This window comes from Ornithorhynchus anatinus, chromosome X1 (genome assembly GCF_004115215.2).
Source record: "Ornithorhynchus anatinus isolate Pmale09 chromosome X1, mOrnAna1.pri.v4, whole genome shotgun sequence".
NCBI lineage: Eukaryota > Metazoa > Chordata > Mammalia > Monotremata > Ornithorhynchidae > Ornithorhynchus > Ornithorhynchus anatinus.
The window spans coordinates 33980147-34002778 of record NC_041749.1 but is presented as its reverse complement, the minus strand read 5'-3'; the positions used below and the strand labels follow the sequence as shown (position 1 = coordinate 34002778).

Below are 22632 nucleotides of genomic sequence, written 5' to 3'. Positions count from 1 at the left end.
ATACAAGGCAATCAGGTTGTCCCACGTGGGGCTCACAGTCTAGGTAGGAGGGAGAAGAGGTAATAATAATAATAATGATGGTATTTGTTAAGTACATACTATGTGCCAAGCACTGTTCTAAACACTGGGAGGTTACAAGGTAATCAGGTTGTCCCACATTGGGCTCACCGTCTTAACCCCCATTTTACAGATGAGGTAACTGAGGCACAGAGAAGTTCAGTGACTTGCCTAAAGTCACACAGCTGACAAGTGGCAGAGCTAGGATTAGAATCTACGACCTCTGGCTCCCAAGCCTGGGCTCTTTCCACCGAGCCACACTGTTTCCCTAATGAACGGGTAATGGGTAATGAATCCCCATTTTGCAGAGGGGGGACTGAGGCACAGGGAAGTTAAATGATTTGCCCGAGGTCACACAGCAGGCAGACCCAGAATTAGAAGCCGGGTCCTTTGACTCCCAGGTCTGTGCTCTTTCCACGAAGCCACACTGCATCTCCGGGGGGGATACAGATCCCCCTGACTTCCAGCATACTCTGTAGGCTGTTTCCACTCTTGGAGGCAACCCCGCTCCTCAATAGCATCAAGGACCCTCCTCTCCCTATGGGGTGAGTGGCCCTGATGGGCAGAGATGCAAATTCGGGGTTGCAGTCTTCCCCCATCTCTCCGCCCTGCCTCCCTCGATTTCTCTAGGCCCGCTCCCCTCCGCTCTCTCCCATCCCCTCCTCGGCCTCCTTCTGCCTGCCTCACACCGGAGAGGGTTAACATCTCCTCTGACGGTGCCAGTAACACCCAGGCTGGAGCGTGAGCTGAGCTCAAGCGAGCGGAGTGAGCGGGAGGCAGAGCTGGAGACGGGGTGGGGGGGGTGGGAGGGGGGAAGGAGAGGAGACCTGGCCAGATTCCCCACCAGCAGAGACCCTCCCTCTGGACAGGCCCTTCCTCTCCGTGTGACAGTCTCTCCGGTCCAGCCACGGTGCTGGGAGGGGACAGCGTGAAGAGGGTCTCTAGGGAGCACTGTGTGTAGCCACGGGGATCCGGGATGAGGAAGTTGCAGGCCGACCACCTCCGGGAGGTAAGAGCCAACGTAGACCTGTGATGGTGGTGAGTGTGCGTGTGTGTGTGTTCGTTGCACACATGTATGTTGTTGTATGCGTGTGTGCGTGGAGGGAGGTGGGGAGGCCGGGCCCCTGCACCCCATGGCTTGGGGATGCCCAGAGAGGAATATTATAACAGTGAGAACAGGAGGTAGGGAAGGCTGCTATCGAGCTGGGGGTGGGGGGCTCATGGACCGCCAGAGAGCTCTGCGTAGCCCCCCCATCCACTCCCTTTGTCTCTCTCTGCGGCTGCTTAGCCTGTCATCCGCCAGCTGTGTCAGAAAGGTGGGGAGAAGGGGGGTTTTACGTGGAGATGCGATGATGGATTGGCAGCGGGCTAGGCAGGGTGGGTGGGTGGCTGGCGGGCAGGTGGGTGGGTGTCTGTCAACCCTTAATGGGTTCCTCCTGCTTTTTTTGAATTAGTAAAATCAGTAAACCCCACCACCCTGCACCCACCGGCTAATTGATTCTTCCAGGTTCCCTCCTCCTGTTCCCAATGAACAGGTGTTTTAAGCCGGGAGGCGTCACCCTGTTGGGTGGAGGAGAGGTATTCAGGTCGGTTCAGAATCTCAGAGGGGAGGGGGTTAGCTGGCTTCGGGGTGAGGAGGGAGGAATCCTAGAAGGGCTGGCCCCATTAGGTCAGAGGGGAGGGGACTCTAGGAAGGGCCCCCTGACCCATCTGGGTTAGAGGGGAGGGGTCCCTGGATAAAGCATCCCAGCTCCTTCCCTCCGGGAATGAGTCAGACCCCACCCTGGAGGGTTGGGAGGAGAGAGAGCAGAGATTTCTGCAGCCAGAACCAGAGTGGGCTTAATGTCCTGGGCAAAGGACTTGAGGTGAACATCTGGACTCCCTGCCTAGAGAATCCCCCACCCCCTGCCTCAGTTCCCCCTCCTACCTCTTCCCCTGCTCATTACCTGTGGCTGGATCACCCAATCCCCACCACAAACCACCTGAGACACCGCCCCAGGCTTTTCTGGCATTCTAGTCCTTGGTTTTTTGGGCACACAGAAAGAAGGAGACAATTCCATCTGGGAGCATCTAATGTGAGGAGGAGTTGGGGGGGACTTTGGGGAGGTCAGAGACCTGGAAGATGGGGTACTGGGGTGCCAAGACTCCCATGGGAGAAATGCTGCTTTGCTGCTGGTGGGGGATCTGAAATGTTGCAGAGGGAGGAGGCAAAGGCTAGCCCAGCCCCCTGGGTGAATCCCTACCCCTTGCTTTCAGGGGGGACCCACTTCAATCCTCTTCTCTTTCCCCGACCATCTCTCCATCCCTCCCCACTTTTCCTCTTCTCCATCCTCTTCCACTGAGAGCTCCAGGCTCCCGATACCAGTGAAGGAGCAGACCATATCAGTGTGGAGAAAGCGCCTCACCTCAGCCCCATCAGTGGCTCTGAGCTCAGCCAGGGACCATCCTGCCTCAACAAAGCAGGGGGCCTGCAGTGTCTCTGTGGGAGACCCTGGGCCTCTCTGCCCATTGGCCTACCCCTGGCAGCTCCCACAGCTCAGGGCTGATTTTCCTGCAGTCCCTCCCGGGGAGGGAGATTTAGGGCTTGGGGACCATCTAGCCAGGGCTGGGCTGCAGCCGGAACTGTCCCTGCCCCTCGAGAGGAAGTCCCAGCTCAGGGGACGCGAGTGGGTTTCCTGGGATCAAGGAGATGGAGCAAAGTGGTTCCTGTCCAGGAGGCAAATTCAGTTCTGGAGACTGGAAGAATTCAAGACCACTGTTTCTCGAGCTCCTGGAACAGATGCAACTCCCCTGCCTACCTCCACGAGTAAACAGGTTGAGCCCCGTCCCCTTGGGTATCCTTCTTGCTTTTCCCTTAATCTTTATTTTTTTTTAATGGTACTAATTAAGTACTTACTATTTGCCCGGCACTGTATTAAACTCTAGGATAGAAACAAGTTAATCGGGTTGGACACGGTCTGTGTCCCACATAGAGCTCACAGTCTAAATCAGAGGGTGTAGGATTTATTATTATTTTATTAATAATTATTAATAATAATAGTACTTGTTAAGCACTTACTATGTGCCAAGCACTGAGGTATATCCAAGCTGTTCAGGTTGGACACAGTCCCTGTCCCACATGGGGCTCACGCTATTAATCTCCATTTAATAGATAAGGTTAACTGAGGTACAGGGAAGTTAAGTGACTTACCCAAGGTCACACGGCAGATATTTAATCCCCCATTTTAAAGATGTCGTAACTGAGGCACAAAGAAGTTAAATGATTTGCCCAAGGTGACCTAGCAGGCAAGTGGTAAAACTGGGATTAGAACTCAGGTCCTCTGACTCCCAGGTCCATGCTCTATCCACCAGGCCACAAAACACCATTCACGCTCCTGCCTTTCCCTCTATGTGGACGTCTCTCCCCTTACTTCCTGTTTCCCTTCCCCAAGCACTCGCCCTGTTCCATGCCCCTGCCCGCTGCCCCACTGGCACCCTGGGCATATGATTCCCCTGGGTACTGCTACACATATCTACAACCTGGGGTCCCAGAAAGTCCCAGTTCCGGTTTGCTACTCAGCCTCCCACCCCCTCTGCTGAACTTCCAGGCCACCTCTACCCCATTCTCAGGGGTTGAATTCCTGCCAGCTCCTGAAATTCTTGTCCCTGATTGTTCTTGACTGCAACGGGCAGTACTACTTGGGGTGGAGGCATTGGCATATGGAAGAAGACCAGCCCAAACTCCCTCCCTTAGCCTATCCCTCCACCCCTCCCTCAGTCCCTCCCAGACTTGTGAGAGATGGAAGAGCAGCAGGGCCTGCCTGTTGTTATTTCTCCACAACTCTGGTCCGGGACCAGTCCATCTCAGTCCCTGCTAGAGCCTGCCCATGTGGGCTGCTGGAGCTGCCTCAGAGGGTGTGTGGGGGCCGTGTTTGGGCTAGACTGTGCCCCGTGGGGAGAGGGGAAGCAGGAATAAGACCAGGCTGAACCAGGCATGAGAAGAAGGGAAGGAGCAGGAAAGAGTAAGGAGGGACGGGCAAGAGGAAACGGGAAGGGCCGTAACACTCTCCTTCCATCTCCTCTTTCTCCCCTGGGTGCCCAGGAAGCAAGGCTATATTGAAGTCAGTTTCTCAAAGCCTCCTGCTCTAGTCCATCCCGTCCCCAGAAGGCTTGGCCTCTGAAGGGAAGAGGCCACCGATCAGTGAAACAATCAATCGATCATATTTATAGAGCACTTGCAGGGTGCAGAGCACTGTCCTAAGCACTTGGGAGAGTACACTATAACCGAATTGGTAGACAAGTTCCCGGCCCACAGGGAGCTTACAATCTAGAGCAGTATAGTCTACGGCAGGCTCATAGGAAATGAAGATGGGCAGAAGGAGAGGAAGGAGTTCCTGGTTGCCTGAGGCCAGATGAAGTAGGCTGGCCAGGGATTTCGGGGCGGTCCCAGAAGCCTAAGCTCAGAGACAATGATGGCTTGTCATGGGAGGCTCCTGTGGCTGTCCCTGTGACTCTGTGTGTGTGTGACTTCGTGTGGGTGCTGTGTGTTAATTGATTCATTAGCGAGCCATCTTCCTTTCCCCAGTTTACCTAGCGCCCTTTCTCTGGGAGTCAAATGCCTCACACATCGTCACCCTGTCCTCAAACCTCCCTCCCCAGGGATCTGTGATTTGCCCCTTTCCAAGCAGAGAGGGCCGCAGGCCAGGACTAGGAGTTCACTGATATGAGATGGAGCCAAATCCGGAGGGGTGGGCCAGACCCCACCTGGGACTGACCCCTTTCTGGGTCATCGGGCCCAGTTTCGTCTCTCTGGAAACTCCAGGGAAGGGCCTCCTCCCCGCGACAACCCTTCATGTCTTCCAGAGAGTCGGCAACCTGCTCGCTCTCCTCTCCCCCTCCGAACTTCCCGTCTCCATGGAAACCGAGCGTCAGGAGCTACCCTGCTCTGCGGCTTCAGAGGGGCAGGCGGAGCGGGGAGCGTCTGTGTCCCCACCACGCTCCAAGCTGGAACCTGGGGGGAGCAGAGGCCAGGAGCCACCGACCCTTGGGTGGGCTTACAGGGTCCTCACCCTGGAGGCAATCAAGATGCAGAGTGGGCCTAGACAGCATTTTGATTAGAAGTGGTCTTCCCGGCCTGTCTTTGCCCGGCTGTGACCAGACGTTTCCCACCTGACCTTGTCCGGCTGTGACCAGATGTTTCCCACCTCACCTGACAGGGAAAGATCTAGGGAGAGCTGAAAGAGGCCAAAAGGAGAGGGGCTCCAGGGAACTGAGGATTGGTGGAGTGGGAAGTGGGGGAATTGGGATTCCTCAGTGGCTGGTTGGTGGGAAGGGGAGTGGGATGGTGGTGTTGGGCCCAGAGACAAAGGATTATTCTTTCTCTTCTGGATGGGAACTGGCTGGATCCGGCTAAACCCACCTGACCCAGAGCCTATGATAAGACCCAGGAAGCCTGATTTCTTAAATGAATGAACCCCTTATGAGCTGTCCTGACATATATGATACACACAGAGAAGCAGCATGGCTCAGTGGAACGAGCACGGACTTGGGAGTCGGAGGTCACGGGTTCGTATCCCGGCTCTGCCACTTGTCAGCTGTGTGACTGTGGGCAAGTCACTTCACTTCTCTGTGTCTCAGTTACCTCCTCTGTAAAATGGGGATTAACTGTGAGCCTCCCGTGGGACAACCTGATTACCCTGTATCTACCCCAGCGCTTAGAACAGTGCTCAGCACATAGTAAGCGCTTAACAAATACCAACACATATAGGGAACAAACCAAAAAACAGTTCATTCTTTCAACTGTTGCCTCCGACCCCTCTCCGTCATCAGCGGGATCCACTTCTTCCACCTTCACAGGACCACTTCTTTCATCACTGCCCTTTCTTCCTATCCCATCCCCCTCCCACTTCCCTTCCACCTCTTCCTCCGACTCCCCGTCCTCAACTGCCCTCTGTGAATTAAGGAGCTAGGGTGCTCAGCCCTGTGTGAATCACTGCACCCAACAGAAGCAACACGGCCTAGTGGATAGAGCACTGACGTCAGAAGGACCCGGGTTCTAGTCCCAGCTCTGCCAAGTGTCTCCTGTGTGACCTTGGACAAGTCGCTTCACTTCTCTGCGCCTCAGTTCCCTTGTCTGTAAAACAAGAGCCCCATGTGGGACATGGACTGTATCCCACTTGATTGATTGCCTAGTAACTACCCCAGCACTTAGTGCCTGGCACATAGTAAGCCCTTAACAAATATTCCGAAAGAAAAAAAAGAAACGCCAAGGTCCAGGTACTGTGGTGCAGAAGTGTCCTCCCTGAGGAGGCAGCTCAATGGTAGTTGTAGCCTTTGGGATCTCAGGGAGGGGCCAAGTTTTTCTGGGCTTTGGAAAGCTTCTGTCTGATAGGCCACGTTGCAAATTTCATTCTACTCGATGCTGATTCTCTCTATCCTGTGGGGAGCGGTGACTTGGGTGTGCCGATGTGTTTGGGATAAGTGTGCTGGATGCCAATGTATTAGACACTGCTGGAGTACTGGGGGCCAGTGTGCTGGGCCCCGGTGCACTGGTCTCCTGATCAATCAATCGAAGGTGTTTATTGAGCTCTTACTGTGCGCAGAGCACTGTTCTAAGCACTTGGGAGATTATAAATGAGTTAGTAGACACATTCCTGCCCTCAAGAAGCGCTCACAGTCTAGTGGATGTGCTTGGGACAGTATCCCCCTCTAGAATGTAAACTCCTTGTGGGCAGGAAACGTGCCTGTCAACTCTGTTATACATTACTCTCACAAACACTTAGCTCAGAGCTCTGCCCACAGCAAGCACTCGGGAAATATGATTGACTGATTGACCAGTATGCTGGGCTATTTTGCTGGATGTTCCCTCATTCAACGAGGAGTTTTCAGCAGGGAGCAGTGAGCACACTCCTTCACCCCGGGGACAGTGCCCTGTACTGGTTTCCCTTCCCTTCTGCTCCTGGCGTAAGCATCTACCTCTACACCAACCACCTCTGCACCTTCCTCTTCTGAACTTTCTCCACTGGGAGCGGGAAGAGCTGGTGAGAAGAGCCTCCAGCCTCATGGCTGCTCACTGTCTGGCCCACAGGCTGGGGATCCTGAGGGACAGAGATGCCCAGTCATTTTCCCTTTGACTTCCTCGTTTTGCCCTGGTTTGCATGCGCTCTCTCTCTCTCTCTCTCTCTCCCTCTTCCCTTCTCCTCCACGGATTCCTCTCCAACTTTCTCTCTCTGGCAGCCGGTCACTCCAGACCTGCTGATGACCCCCAGCGACCAGGGTGATGGGGACCTGGAGATGGACTACTCCGCCGACCGGGGAAACTGGACAGGGAAGCTGGACTTCCTGCTCTCCTGCATTGGCTACTGTGTGGGGCTAGGCAACGTCTGGAGGTTTCCTTATCGGGCTTACACCAACGGGGGAGGTACCATTCACCAGCTCCCCCACCCCCCATCCCTCCCTCCGGCCCCACCCGTCCCTTCCCCTCCCTTTCCACAGTCCTCCCTCTGCCCCCAACCCCTCCACCGCCCCTTTTACTGCCCCACTGGGTTCAGGGATCTGACTTGAGTTTTCCCTAGCGTAGGTGCGGCCTTGGGGTTCAGGACTGCAAGGAGCTGGGAGGACCTCAAGAGGTCACCTGGCCCTGGCCTAGATCTCCCCACCATCTTCTCCTCCTCCTCCTTCTTCTCCTCATCTTCCCCCAACGCCGGTCCTTCAGCTTGACTTCCTCTTGGTCTTTGCCTTGCTAGGTGCCTTCCTCGTGCCCTACTTCATCATGCTGGCCATCTGTGGGATCCCTATCTTCTTCATGGAACTGTCTCTGGGCCAGTTCTCCAGCCTGGGACCCCTGGCTGTCTGGAAGATCAGTCCGCTCTTCAAAGGTGAGTCCAGGGGCACCCTCCAATCACCAAACTTGATATGGGTCTCCTCCTTCCCTGCTCTCAGCCCGGCCCTGGGCCAGGTTTTAGTCTGGGTGGGCAGTGTTCCCCCCCCTTGGGTCACCCAAATTAATGTTGGTATTTGTATTTGGTATCTGTTAAGCGCTTACTACGTGCCGAGCACTGTTCTAAGCGCTGGGGTAGATACAGGGTAATCAGGTTGTCCCACGTGAGGCTCACAGTTAATCCCCGTTTTACAGATGAGGTAACTGAGGCACAGAGAAGTTAAGTGACTTGCCCACAGTCACACAGCTGACAAGTGGCAAAGCCGGGAGTCGAACCCATGACCTCTGACTCCGAAGCCCAGACTCTTTCCACTAAGCCACGCTAAATTGGTTGTCCTACTTTGGAGGGGTCAACTAGAGATCCTCAGATCCAGGGCCAGGCCAGACCATCGATGGGGGCTCTTCCTCCTGAAGGGAGCAATGTCTCATCCCTACCTCCTTGTTCCTCCCCCTCCTGCTCCTCCTCTTCCTCCTGCTTCTCCTTCTCCTCCTCAAGCATGGATCGCTGGTCTCTACCCACTGGAGACCTACAGCCTTGCTGGCCCTCGTTGACAAGGGAGGTGTGGGAGAGGAGACCATGCATGGACCCCCACCACAGTGGGGAGAGGTACAATCATTAGATTGTAAGCTCCTCCATGCCAGGGTCAATCAATCAGTAAATCCCTGGTGTGAGCACTTACTATGTGCATAGTATGGAGCACTTACTATGTGCAGAACACTACTATGATACTAAGTATTGAGCACTTACTATGTGCAGAACACTAGGGAAAGTACACCACCGTTAGCAAACACATTCCCTGCCCACGGCGTGCTTACAGTCTAGGTCCTTGTCTCAATTCCTATGGCATCTTTCCAAGGGCCTAGGCGGGTGCTCCGCAAGGAAGAGGAGGAAGAGAAAGAGGAAGGGATGTGGAGAGAGGGAGGAGGAGGAGGAACAGGAAGAGGAGGAGAAAGAGGTGGGAAGCAACTAGGCCAGGCCAGGCAAGAGCCGAGACCGGGCCCTGACGTCCGCTTGCTGTGCCCGCCAGGGGTTGGAGCTGGCATGCTGCTAATCGTGTCGCTGGTGGCCATTTATTACAACATGATCATCGCCTACGTCCTCTTCTACCTCTTCGCCTCCCTGACCAGCGACCTGCCCTGGCAGCATTGCGGCAACTGGTGGAACACGGAGCTCTGCCTGGACCACCATGCCATGCGGGAGGCCAACGTGGCCCTGCCGCTCAACCTGAGCGGCACCGTCAGCCCCAGCGAGGAGTACTGGAGGTGGGGACAGCTGGGACACGGATCGGGGTGCAGGAGGGGAGAAGGAGGCACCCGGCACCTCTCCCGGTGCCCGAGGTCTGCCCCTGCCCCCCCCAGGACCCTGCCTGTGTCTCTCTCGAGTGAGGGATCATGGGACAATAAGTCAATCAATCAAAGGTATTTATTAAGCGCTTACTGTGTGCTGAGTACTGTTTTAAGCGCTTGGGAGAGTACAAGGAAACAGAGTTGGAAGACACAAACCTTGCCCACAAGGGGCTTACAGTCTAGAGGGGGAGGTAGACATTAAACTAAATTTCAGATATGTCCATAAGTGCTGTGGGATTGAGGGTGGGGTGAGTAACAAGATCTTAAAGGGAACAGATCTAATGCATAGGCAATGCAGAAACGGGGAGGGAATAGGGGAAACAGAGGTGATCGAAGGGGTTGGGGAGTGCCCTGAGTCATTTGGGCATGCTATGGGTGAAAGTTCAATGTCTGGTGGGCTTGCACTTAGGAGAGGATGGAGGAGCTTGAAAAGGGCAACTGGAACTAGTGAGTGACTCCCGCAGATGCCAGAAGCTGAGCTCTAGGGAAGGAACTGGGCATGCTCACTGGGTCTTCCCTCTTCGGGAGGCTGGGGCAGATACGGGCATCAGAGTATATGCCCCGGGAGCTGGGGAGTCCCCTACCCTGGGGAGGTCTGCGTGCACTCCCATGAGTCCCTGCTGGGGAGGGCTCTGCAGGCGTTGAGGGGGCGGGGGATCTCTCTCTCCCTGCAGCCGTTACGTCCTTCACATCCAAGGCAGCGCAGGGATCGGAGACCCCGGCGGGATCCGCTGGAACCTGTGCCTCTGTCTCCTGCTCTCTTGGGTCATCGTGTTCCTCTGCATCCTCAAGGGGGTCAAGTCGTCCGGCAAGGTGAGTCCCGGCCCGACCCCTTGGGCTGCTGCTGCCCTGGCCCAGGATGGGCTGGTGGGTGGGGAGACCTGGGGCCTGGGCGCCTGGGAGAGGAAGTCTTTGCCTTGACAGGATGAGTGGAGGGCAAAGTGGGAAGGACGTGAGTCCCAGGTGAGGGTGGAAGGTGGGCAGCTCAGCTGCTCCGGGCCCATGTCTGAGTTGTCGCAGCCATGGGCCAAGAAGCAGCATGGCTTAGTGGAAAGAGCACGGGCTTGGGAGTCAGAAGTTGTGGGTTCTAATCCCGACTCCACCACTGATCGGCATTGTGACTTTGGGCAAGTCCCTTGACTTCTCTGTGCCTCAGTTACCTCATCTGTAAAATGGGAATTAAGACCGTGAGCCCCAGGAGGGACAACCTGATTACCTTGTATCCACCCCAGCGCTTAGAACAGTGCTCGGCACATAGTAAGTGCTTAACGAAAGCCATCGTTATTATTATTATTAAAAAAGGGCAGCCTGGCACGACCCCTCCCATCTCCAGCCCCGGGCAACCTTCAGGCCTGTCGAGACAGAAGAGGCAGCCTGGGGTCTCCTACCCCAGCCCTTTCGGCTCCTCAACCCCTTCCTCCCACTCCCCAGGTGGTGTACTTCACGGCCACCTTCCCCTATGTCATCCTCCTGATGCTGTTGGTCCGCGGTGTGACGCTGCAGGGGGCCTGGAAGGGCATCCGGTTCTACCTCACACCCCAGTTTGAGCACCTGCTGTCTTCCAAGGTGAGCGTGGAGAGTGTCCAGGAGATTGATTGGTCTCTGCAGGACTGGGGAGTGTGTATGTGGGGTTCGGGGGAGGGAGGAGTGTTCCCGCCTCCTGGAGAGACAGGACCCTCAGTGCCGGTGGGAAAGGGAAAGGTGAGGGGCAGAGAGAGAGGGAGAGGAACACAGGGAAGATAGAAACATGGTTTTCACTTCTGGAGGCTCTGCTGCACTGAGTTCACCTTGAGCAGGGCTGCCCCAAGCTGTCAGCAGTTCCTGCTCTGGGTCAGCATTTTACCTCCTCCTTGGAGGAGACCTGCCCAACCAGGATGGTAGGGTGGGTGAGTGGATGGAAGAGGGAATACCCTCCATCCTGGGAGTAAACGTCTTTGAATTAAGAGGAAGTTGACTTCAGCAGCCAAGTGTGGATAAGAGAGGGTGAGAAGCATTAGCACTGTCTTACAGGGGAGGTCTGGAGGGCTTGAGAGAGAGAGAGGGGTGAGAGGGAGCGAGAGTGGGAATGTATATATATACCCTGTGTGTGTGTGTTTGTATGTACACTATCCTGCATGTATGCGTATGTGCATGCAAGTGTGTGTGTGTATGATTTGACATACACATGGGAACGCACAAATGTCTGCCTAAGTGAATCCAGGACACTGGTGAACAAATGGGCCCTGCACTTCCTCTCTCTAGAAGTCAAGATCCATGAATCTGAGCTTGGATAGAGCAGGGCAGGGTTTCCACAGGGATTTCCCAGGCTGGGGAGAGAGGAAAGAGGATGCTGCCTTGGGAATAAAAGACATTCCTAACTCAGGCCATCTTATCTCTTCTTCCAATCCCCTATTCTCTTCTTTCCCCTTCTTCTCCCTTTCCCTCCCTCCCCTCCTCTTTGCACTCCCTCCTTTCCCCTGTCCTCCCCCCTTTCCACTCTGCTCTCCCTTTCCTTCAGGTGTGGATTGAGGCAGCTCTGCAGATCTTCTATTCCCTGGGAGTGGGCTTTGGAGGGCTCCTCACTTTTGCCTCCTACAACACCTTTCACCAGAACATCTACAGGTGAGGCTCCTGGAGCCCACCTAGAGGTGGGTTGGGCAGGGAGGGGCTGGAGAAGGGGGATAACAGGATCAATTAAACCTAAGGACAGAGGGGAGGGTGGGGGGAGGCCAAGGTCATCTGGGAACGATCCCCCTGGAGACCTTAACCCCACCTCCGCCCCACTGCTAGTTAGAAAGGGGCTCCATTCCCCAGGGCTTGGACTTTGTTGGTCTGGAGGCTGGGCTGACCCGGCCCCTGTCCTCTGGACATACTTTCCCCCACCCGAGGCTTAGAGCTGCCCATAGAGAATCCGGGATGGTGGAGCTCGGCAGCCTGGCTCCAGACCCCTCAGGCTGGGGCCCTGCCACCTGGGCAGGGGAAAACCCCAGATTTCCTTGGGGTTGCCAGCCTGCCTTCCACCCCCCATCAGGAGGTGAGTACGGAGTGGGAGGGGGCAACCCAGGGATTCCGGCCCTCTCTGTTCCCAGAGACACATTCATCGTCACCTTGGGCAATGCCATCACCAGCATCCTGGCTGGCTTCGCCATCTTCTCCGTGCTGGGCTACATGTCCCAGGAGCTGGGCGTCCCTGTCAACCAAGTGGCCAAAGCAGGTTAGAGAGTGACTTGTGGGGATCAGACGTGTGTGTGGAGGGAGGAGGGGGGCTGGTGGGCATGGAGGCTGAGTGGACTCTCTGCCCACTCCCGCAGCCCTGTCTTGGGGAGGGAGGGAGGATTGAGGGCGGGAGGGCAGGAAGCATGCCCGGGGAACCTGGAATACGTTCACAGCTCATTGAGGAGATGCTGCCGCCCAAATCATTTCAAGAATTTGAATCAGTTGAGAAGCAGCATGGCCGAGTGGAAAGACGCTGAGCCTGGGAGTCAAAGGACCTAGGTTCTAATTCTACTTCTGCCACTTGCCTACTGTGTGACCTTGGGCAAGTCACTTCACTTGTGCCTCAGTTCCCTCATCTGCAAAATTCCTCTTCTCCCTCCTACTTAGATTGCTAGCCTCATATGGGACCTGATTAACCTTGTACCCACTCCAGTTCTTAATACAGTGCTTGGCACATAGTAAATGCTTAACAAATACCTCCGTTATTAAGAATCTCTGCCCACCGTGTCATCAGCTCATCTGTCTGGTCTCTCTTCCTCCTTTCTCTTTTCCATCTCTGTTCTCTCCCAAACTCTTCTCTTTTTCCTTCTTCCTCTGCCCTCTCTCCATTCTTCCTTTTCTCCTTTTTCTCATACAGATTTTGGATTCTTTAACTGTCTCCCACAATCCTCTTCCTTCACTGTTTTCAGCCTCTCCTCTCTCCCTTTCTTTTCTCTCCTTTGCTTCCTTTTTTTCTTTCCTTTCTATCCTCTAGCTCACAGCTCATTTCGCAAAGCCTCCTGCTTTGGGTGGAACAAGTTCTGCTGGATAATTATTACAATAATATATCCTCAATACAATGATGGCATTTATTAAACACTTATGTGTTTTATACTGTGCATAAGCACTGGAGTAGATACAAGATAATTAGATCCAGCACCATTCCTGTCTCACATGGGGTTCACAGTTTAATCCTCATTTTATAGACAAGGAAACTGAGGAACAGAGAAGTTAAATGGCTTTCCTAGAGTCACACAACAGACGAGTGGCAGAGCTGGGACTAGAACACTGGTGTCCTGACTCCTAGGCCCAGGCTCTTTCCAGTCGGCCACCATACACTGTGGGTTGTAATAGATCAGTGAGGTAAGATAGGAGGGGGAGAGGTGATGGAGTGCTTTAAAGCCAATGGTAATGAGCTTCTGTTTGATGCAGAGGCGGGATGGGCAACCATTGGAGGTTTTGAGACATGGAGAGATATGGTCTGAACTTTTTTTTCAGAAAACATGATCTGGGCAGCAGAGTAAAGTGCGGACTGGAATGGGGAGAGACAGGAGACTGGGTGGCCAGCAAGGATGCTGATGCAGTAGTCAAAGCGGGATAGGATAAGTGCTTGGATCAGCATGACAGTCTGGTTGGAAAGGAAAGGGTAAATTCTAGAGACCTGAAGGTAGAACCAATAGGATTTGGTGACCGATTGACTATGTGGGTTGAATGAGATAAAGGAGTGGAGGAAAATGTCAAGGTTACGGGCTTGTACCTGTACTATATAGACACTTGATACTTCTGCACTGGCTAAAGGAAGGGGAGGGGTGTGTGTGTGTGTCTGTGTGTGTCTGTGTGTGTAAAAAAGAGGAAATTTCCCGGATGAGAAGGGAAGCTTTGCCTTGGGCAGTGGGAGGGGGTCAGAGGGCACAAGGCTCCAGCCCTGGGCAGGAGGTTGGCAGGAGGTTGGAAAGTGACCCCTCTGCCTTCTTTTTGCTATGGTATTTATTAAGTGCCTACTATGTGTCAGGCACTGTACTAAGCACTGGGGTGGGTACAGACTAGTCAGGTTGGACACAGTCCATTTCCCTCTCTGGCCCACTAGCCCCTTGGCCGGCTACCCCCCCCCCCAACCCCGGGTGAGGCCCCACATCTTTGGGACTATCCCAATGCCAGTATGAGCCAAGAGAGGACTGGGCTGGAAGTGAGGCTAATACCCAGCTCTCTGCCCTCAGTCATGAGCTGACAAGATGGTGGGCACACTGGACTCTTGAGTCATTCACAGTTTAGGAAGCCAAAGGGCAACACCAGGAGAACACACATCTGCAGCGCTCTGCCCACTGGGGGCCAGGCCTGGCCTTCTCCGAATTCACCCATCCTGGTTTCCACCACTCAGGACAAAACCCTGTTCCCACCCTCCTCCGCAGAACCGGGGGCAGTGGCTCGGCGAGAGACCAGTTGGGAAAGGACATCGGGGTTACGGGCGGGGGAAAATGAGGTAACACAAGGCTGTGCCCCTGGAAGCTCCCTCCCTGCCAGCCGGTGGCTTGGGCTATGCAGCTGCCATCCCTGTCAATGATCTGTGTGGCCTTCCGCTTCCTCCCACACCCCCAAGTCAATCAATCAGTGGTATTTATTAAGTGCTTACTGTGTGCACTGTACTAAGTGTTTAGGAGAATACAATACAATTGAGTTGGTAGATACTTCCCCAGCCCAAAACGAGCTTACTGACTCTTGCTCTGGAGACCCGCCTGAGGTGGGCAGGGAGAGGGTCTCCCTCACGTCACTTTGTTCTGCCTCTGTTGCCCCGGGCCCTGACCCTGTGCCTGTCCCCAGGGCCCGGCCTGGCATTCGTGGTGTACCCCCAGGCCATGACGATGCTTCCCCTCTCTCCATTCTGGTCCTTCCTCTTCTTCTTCATGCTGCTGACGCTGGGCCTGGACAGCCAGGTGAGGCCGCACGGGTCGGGAGGACTGGGGGCGCAGGTCCAGGGGTCCCCACCACCCTGACAGCTCCCCTCCCCGCTCCTTCCCTGCCCGCCGGCTTGCTCCCTGACCCCCTCCTACAGTTCGCCTTCATGGAGACCATTGTGACGGCTGTGACGGACGAGTTTCCTTACTACCTGCGCCCCAAGAAGGCCTTCTTTTCGGGGGTCCTCTGTGTGGCTATGTTCCTCATGGGACTCATCCTCACCACTGATGTAAGCAGCCCGGACCCTCCCCCCACAATCAGCTCCCACTCTCCCTGCCATCACTGGGGGCTCAAAGATGCTCTCATTTCCCAGGTCCAGCGATGGTACAAAATGCTAGTAGGGTGGCACTACTGAATCCCACTGGCAGACCCAGAGCACCTCCGAGGGAAGCTGGGTCCCTGTTCCGGGGGGACCTACCAATATCCCCTTTCACCGCCCTCTTCCAGCCCCCTCATCCTGGGTACCTCCTTCCAGTCTTCCTAGGGAGTAGGACTGCTTCCAGAAGGGCCCACCCTAGGGTACATCCTGCCAGGCTCCTGGGGAGTGGGTTTTCTCCCAGATGGCCCCATCTGGGAAAGGAAGGGCAGAGGCTCCTGGTGCAGCTGGGAATGGGGAGAGGGTACCCTGCCTTGTTTTCCAGGGGGGAATGTACTGGCTGGTTCTACTGGATGATTACAGTGCCGGCTTTGGTCTCATGGTGGTGGTCATCACTTCCTGCCTCGTAGTCACCCGTGTGTACGGTAAGGCCGGTCCCGGGAGGGCGGGAGGAGGCAGAGGGTGCAGGGGAGGTGAGAGGGGCTCTGGGGACAAGCCCCTAGGAGCCTCTGAGTCGCAGCCCGTCCACTGTCTCTTCTGTGCAGGCATACAGAGGTTCTGCCGGGACATCCACATGATGCTGGGCTTCAAACCAGGCTTCTACTTCAAGGCCTGCTGGGCCTGCCTGTCTCCGGTGACGATGATGGTAACTGGGATACGGCGGCAGGAGATGGAATGTCCTCAGAGCAGGAGGCGGGAGCAGGAGAGGGGACAGGAGATGTTGTGGGGGGGGTGGGGGAGGAGGGGCAGTAAGTGAGGTGGCTTGGGGCAGGACAAGAGTGGAGGCAGGAGATGGGTTAGGGTCAGAGGGGGAGGAGGAGAAGAGAATCCATCTTGGGCTGCCCCTGCTGTCTCTCTCCATGGAAGGGTCAGCTGTGGCCCAGGGCCCCAAAGGGAGACAGTGACCTGAAAGCTCCTTTCCAATCTTTCAGTCAGCCGAACGTATTTATTGAGTGCGTAATGTGTGCAGACCACTGTACTAAACACTTGGGAGAGTACAGTATAATAATATTACAGACACGTCCCTTGCCCACAACAAGCGTATAGTCCAGTCGGGGAGACGGATATTAACATAAATGGTAAATAAATACAGATATGTATATAAGTGCTGTGGAGTTGGGAGAGGGGATGAATAAAGGGAGCAAGTCAGGGTGACGCAGGAGGGAGTGGGAGGAGAAGAAAGGAAGGTTTAGTCAGGGAAGGTCTCTTGGAGGAGATGTGCCTTCAGTAAAGCTTTGAAGGAGGGGAGAGTGACTGTCTGTCAGATTGGAAGAGAGAGGGCATTCCAGGCCAGAGGCAGGACCTGGGCAAGAGATCAGCGACGAGATAGACGAGATTGAGGTAGAGTGAGAAGGTCAGCATTAGGGGAGAGAAGTTGGTCAGCAGCAGAGGGGAGTGAAGGGGAACGGGGCAGGGCCCTGCCTGGGCAAGTCCCGGTGCCGATGTCCGGACAGCGTGGGGGCACTGGGGTGCCATGGACTGGCCGGTCGCCCGCCTGCCTCGCTCCATTCCCCCAGCTGCTCCCCCGCCGCTCCCCTCGCAGGCCCTGCTGGTGTACAGCATCGTCAAGTACCAGCCCTCCGAGTACGGGAACTACCACTTCCCCTTCTGGGCCGAGCTGCTGGGCATCCTGATGGGGCTCCTCTCCTGCCTCATGATCCCCGCCGGGATGGTGGTCGCCGTCCTCAGGGAAGAGGGGCCTCTGTGGGAGGTGAGACCCTTCGCCCGTCTGTTGCCCGCCCTGCCGCCTGCCCTGCTATCTGCCCGTCGACGCTGCTTGCTCATCTCCCCCCCTTCCCAAGCCATCAGGCTGCCCCCTAGGCTCTCCCCCAGAGACCTCTGGTCTAGCAGACCCTCCGGGGGGCAAGTGGCAGAGGAAGAGCCGGCCCTGGTTTCAATCTGACCGATGGACCTCAACCTGCTGTTTCACCGAGCTGCTCGGGAAACCAAGGACCCCGCAAGGGGCCTGACCGGGGGCTGTCTGTGGGGGCAGAAGTAGGAGACCGACTGCGACCCTTTGTGTGGAAAATGGGGTGGCGCCCCCAGGATGGGTAGTGGATGGAAGAGAATACCTGGACCGAGGTTGAGGCTCCCTGCTGGGAATCATTCATTCGACTGCATTTATGAAGAGCCTGCTGTGGGCAGAGCACCGTCGTATGTGATTGCGCTGTGCTAAGCAGTTGGGTTCCTGGGGTGGGGAGTCGGGGAGAGGGCAGTGCCGGGGAATTGGGGTTCGGGTGGTCGACCCGGCAGGCACACGGCTGGCTGTGGGCGGGGCGCCCCTTAGTGGCCCTCGGCGGCCGGGCCACGGCTCAGGCTGGTGTCGGAGTTTGGCCGGCGTCGATGCTCTGCAGGGAAAGGTGGCCGAGCTCCCTGCCAGCTGGCATGGGCCCTCCTGGGTTCCCTTCCCTGGATAGCTGCGGCCTGGAGCCCAGCCCAGCCTGGTTGTTCCCGGGGGGAGGAGGGAGTCCTCTCCAGTGGCGAACAGCTGGACAATGACCATCTTCCCCTGGAGAAGGAGCGTGGCCTAGTTCCCTTCCCCCCTTCACCTCCCCTCAGCTAAGCCCCCTTTCCCTCTGCTCCTCTCCCTTCCCCTCAGCACTGTGCTCGTTTGTATCTATTTTTATGATCCTATTTATTTTGTTAATGAGGTGTCCATCCCCTTCATTCTATTTATCGTGATTACGTTGTTTTTGTCCGTCCGTCTCCCCCGATGAGACTGTGAGCCCGTCACTGGGCAGGAATCGTCTCCATCTGTTGCCGAATTGTCCATTCCAAGCGCTTAGTACAGGACTCCGCACATAGTAAGCGCTCAATAAATACTACTGAATGAATAGTTGGAAGAGGCCTGGGAGTAAGAGGACCTGGGTTCCAATCCCAGCTCCAGCCACTTGTCTGCTCTGTGACCTTGGGCAACTCACTTCACTTCTCGGTGCCGCAGTTCCTTCCTCTGCAAAATGGGGTTTCAATGCCTGTTCTCCCTCCTACTTAGACTGTGAGCCCCAGTGGGACCTGATTCTCTTGTCCCTACCCCAGCGCTTAGCACAGTGCTTGCCGCATAATAAGCACTTAACAAAATACCACAATTATTATTACTATCCTGAGGGTGGCCAAGGAGCAGGACAGGTCCAGGCCAGTGAATTCCTGGGGGTTCCTTTCTTCCCAGGAGCTAACGAGCAGTGAGCAAAAGCTGTGCAGGGAGCTGGGATCGGGGAGGCTGCAGATGCCGTGAGCGCCCGCCGCTAATGGCTTTCCTCGTGTTGAGCCTCAAGCTAATGAGCTGCTGGGGAAACACTCATCAGCGGAGTTCACACATGCAAATCTCCTTTCCCGCCGCTACTGCAGGGGTGGATAGAGGTCTGGGAGGGGTGGAACCGCAGCATCCTCGGCTCCCCAGGGTCAGGATGGCAACTGTGGACATAGCAGGGATAATAATAACGATAATTAATAATAATTACGGTATTCGTTAAGCCTTTACTAGGTGTCAGGTACCGTACAAAGCGCTGGGGTAATTACAAACAGGGGCTGGACGCAGTCCCTGTCCCATGTGGAGCTGAAGGTTTCAATCCCCACTTCTCAATCCCCGTTTTACAGATGAGGTACTGAGGTACAGAGAAGGTAAAGGACTTGCCCAAGGTCACAGAGCAGCCGGGTTTAGAACCCATGACCTGATTCCCAGGCCCGTGCTCTATCCACTAGGACATGCTGCTTCTCTACTGGCCAAGGCCCTGACAAAGTGGCTCCCCTCCCTTCCCTCCTTTTCCCTTTTCCTTCCCTCTCTTTCCTTCCCTACTCTTTCCCCCTTCTCCCCTCTCCTCTCCTTCCCTCTTCTGTCCTCCCTACTCCTCTCCTCCCCATTCGCCTCCTCCCTTCTTTTTTCCTCCTCTCTTCTCCTCTATTCTGCCCTGCCCGCCCCTCTCCTCCAACCTCTTCCTCCTCTCTGTCCTCAGAGGATCCGGCAGGCCAGCCGTCCCGCTATGGATTGGGGTCCGTCCCTGGAGGAGAACCGGACTGGCATGTACGTGGCCACCCTGGCCGGGAGCCAGTCTCCCAGACCGCTGATGGTCCACATGAGGAAGTACGGGGGAATCACCAGCTATGAGAACACAGCCATCGAGGTGGACAAGGAGATGGAGGAAGAGGAGGAGTCAATGATGTGAGGGCGTGGGGCGGGTGGGGGGAGGGAGAACGGCTTCTCCTCAGCACGGTCTAGGGATAGACGGCTGCCCAGGCAGATGCATGGGCATGTGGAATCCTCCCCCGGGTTGGGGGGACAGGGTTGCGGGTTCATGGTGGTCCCCTCCTCCCCCACCCCAGTGGATGGATGCAGGGCCTTGCTGCTATCAGTGACTGTGTTGTATCCACTGGTGATGGGAGTGGTCAACCCTTAAGGTCTTTTGTGTGGTGAGCAAATCTGTCCAGACTCCAGGGGTGTCACCTGAAGTCACCGCCCAGCCTCCACCCTCCAGACCCTCTCCAACCGGCCCGGCACCAGTCACCCCAATCCTTCTCTCTCTCTGGCCCTTACGGGACTCCTCCTGCAAACTCCTCTGACACCAGATAGCCTCATGGTCCCCCCTCCCTTCTCTTCCCTCTCCACCCCCCAACCCATGTCAGAGAGGGTGGGGGCAGGGAGAGCCTCCTTTCCTCCCAGAGCAAGGCAGTGTTGGGTCACCAGCAGGTGGGTTGCCAGCTCAAGAGGCAGTGGAGATGGGGAGGACACTTGCCTCACCTCACCTGACAGCCTGGGCCACCCACCTGTCCTGGATCAAGGCCCCGAGCCACCGGAGGCAGGTGGAATACCCCCCCCCGCCCCGTTTTCTTCCCTGCTCTCTCCTTGGACTCTGTCCTCTCACTCCTCTTTCCCGCCACCCCAGCCGGAAGTCCCAGAGAGGAGCCGGAGAGGAGACCACTGATTTCTTCAGCGAGGGGCAGAGGGCATCTGTCTGAGAGGGTAAGAAGAGGGGTCAGTGAGGGGGTCAGGCATGGGAAGCTTTGCACATGCTCTCTCCTGGGTGTCCTGGTCCTAAGCCCAGGGAAAACCCTGATTCACCTCAAGGTCAGGGGTGGGAGGCCACAGAGCAAGGGAGTGCTGTGGGTGAGGTCCCATCTGCTCATGCCCCTCTGCCCGATTTCTCCGGGGACCCTCTGTGTTGGTGGTGCCCACCCAAATGTATATCTTAGTCCAGAGAGGGTTTTATCTCCCAAAAGCCAGAGCAGGGCCCCAGTGGCAGTCTGGGGGTAGCTTGAAACTGCCAGTTGCTCAAGAAACGTTGCCGGGGGTTGGGGTCCATAGGGGAGACACCTCCTGTGGCTCTCCTAGGCAAGATGACCCTGGAGGAATCTCGAGCCTGGGCCAACGCCCATGTACCCGAGCCCATGGCTGAGCAATTCTCTTCCACCTTCCTCCCTGGCAGGGCCTGTGGCCTTGGACTCTGGTGCCAGAGTGGCGAGGGTTGGAGTGGGCAAGGGATGGGGTGAGAGCGAAGGGAGAGTGTAAAAGGGGAGGGAATCCACTCTCACAATTCCATCAGCTCATCTTGCTGCGGGGAACTCCCTCTCTTGACCCTCCAGCTAGAAGAAGCTGGAGCAACCCTGTTCCACGCCAGGGGTGAGGCTCAGCCAGCGGCAGTGAATCTCCTCAGCCCTACGTGTGCACGTGTGTGGATGTGTGCGTGTGCGCGTGTGAACATTGGGTGTAGTGCGTGTGTATATGTGTGTGTCAGGTGGCTTGTCTCCTAAAAAGGTGTTGTGTAGAGGGTGCAGGGCACCCTTTTTTAAGGTGCAGTTGTGCAGCCTGAATGCGGGCCTCAGCGTGGCCCCCTCCCCGGCCCCTGGCCCTGATGTGCTCTCAGCTGTTTTTGTGCTGTCAGTGGTTCAACGTTATTAAACCCTCTGTGAGAAGTCTTCTGATTCAGGGCTCTTCTCTTCGGTGGTCCCGGATGGACAGTCACTAGCTCCCACAGGGTGGCCAGAGGATCAGTCGGCCGATCGAGGTGAGGTATGCTGGCCGGGCGGCATATTAGAAGACATTCTACTAATCAATCAATCAACTGTATTTATTGAACACTTATGGTGTGCAGAGCACTGTATTAAGCGCTTGGGAGAATACAATATAACAGGATTGGTAAACATATTCCCTGCCCCTTAGCTTACAGTCTAGAGCGCCCTGCAGAAAAAAGCAGGCAACTCTCAGTGACTTGTATAGTCACCTTCTTGGAGGCAAGAGACCGGACCAAATGACCTCTTGCTGTCATCATCATCGATAGTATTTACTGAAAGCTTACTATGTGCAGAATACCATACTACGCAACTTGGGAGAATACAACAGAGTTGGTAGACACGTTCCCTGCCCGCAATGAGTTTACGGTCTAGTTTACCTGCTTCCGGTTCTAGGATTTGGTGACCCAGGAAGTGAAAGAAATGTCCCTCAGGAGAATGGGGAGATGCCCCTTCCCGCTTTTCCCAAAAGCCTTTTTTTTCCCTTTTTTGCTTGGGGAGGGGAGAGGAGACTGCCCTAGCTTCCTTGACCTCCCTGGGGGTGTCGGCGGCAGCAGCAGAGAGGCGGCTGGAAGCGGATTTCCGGGGCCTGAGGGTATTGAAATGGGCTGCGGGACGGGACGCCCGGCCCCACCCCCGCTCAGCTGGGAGACTTCATAGAAAGGGCCCAGGGTCTTTCAAATGCTAACACCAAGGTGTTTGCTGAGGCTTTGATTGGGGATGGGAACGACCAGGCCCTTGCATATTTCGGATATTAATAAATTCCCCTTGAACAAAGGGCCCTCCCCCCCCGCCCCCCCAACTCTCTCTTTGTTGAGCCTCTGCTGGGGAGTAGAGCTGTATTTGTTAATTGGCAGGGGGATGTGCAGATGGGCCCTCCCACTCCCCCTGCCCAGGCTGCTCTCACCACCAGTGCCCCCTTTCCAGCGGGTTTTGGGGCCCTACGGAACAGGTGCCAGGGAGAGAGTCCAAAGCCTAAAGTTCTGTCTTGCCATTTGCCCGGCCAAGAGGAAGTAAAGGTAGGGCATCACCCGTGCCAGCTCCCAAAGCAAACAGAGCCAGGACTATCGACCAATCGCCGGGTCTC

At 55.8% G+C, this 22632-nt stretch overlaps 1 protein-coding gene across 4 annotated transcripts; it reads left to right on the top strand.

Annotated features, from left to right (window-relative positions):
* Positions 1-858: 858 nt before the first annotated feature.
* SLC6A7 (solute carrier family 6 member 7) lies at positions 859-21458 on the top strand. 4 transcript variants are annotated; one of them, XM_029052286.2, is made up of 16 exons: positions 859-1066; positions 7273-7456; positions 7782-7913; positions 9004-9238; positions 9997-10135; positions 10754-10888; positions 11820-11923; positions 12391-12515; positions 15095-15207; positions 15327-15458; positions 15871-15970; positions 16091-16191; positions 17089-17256; positions 19496-19701; positions 20423-20499; positions 21120-21458. In XM_029052286.2, exons 1-15 carry the CDS (start codon positions 1034-1036, stop codon positions 20493-20495), a joined length of 1980 nt encoding a protein of 659 aa, XP_028908119.1. In that variant the 5' UTR covers positions 859-1033; the 3' UTR covers positions 20496-20499; positions 21120-21458. The 4 variants fall into 4 exon arrangements, with proteins under 4 accessions (XP_028908119.1, XP_028908118.1, XP_028908117.1 ...); XM_029052285.2 differs by having other exon boundaries at positions 21080-21458; XM_029052284.2 differs by having other exon boundaries at positions 20423-21458.
* Positions 21459-22632: the final 1174 nt, after the last annotated feature.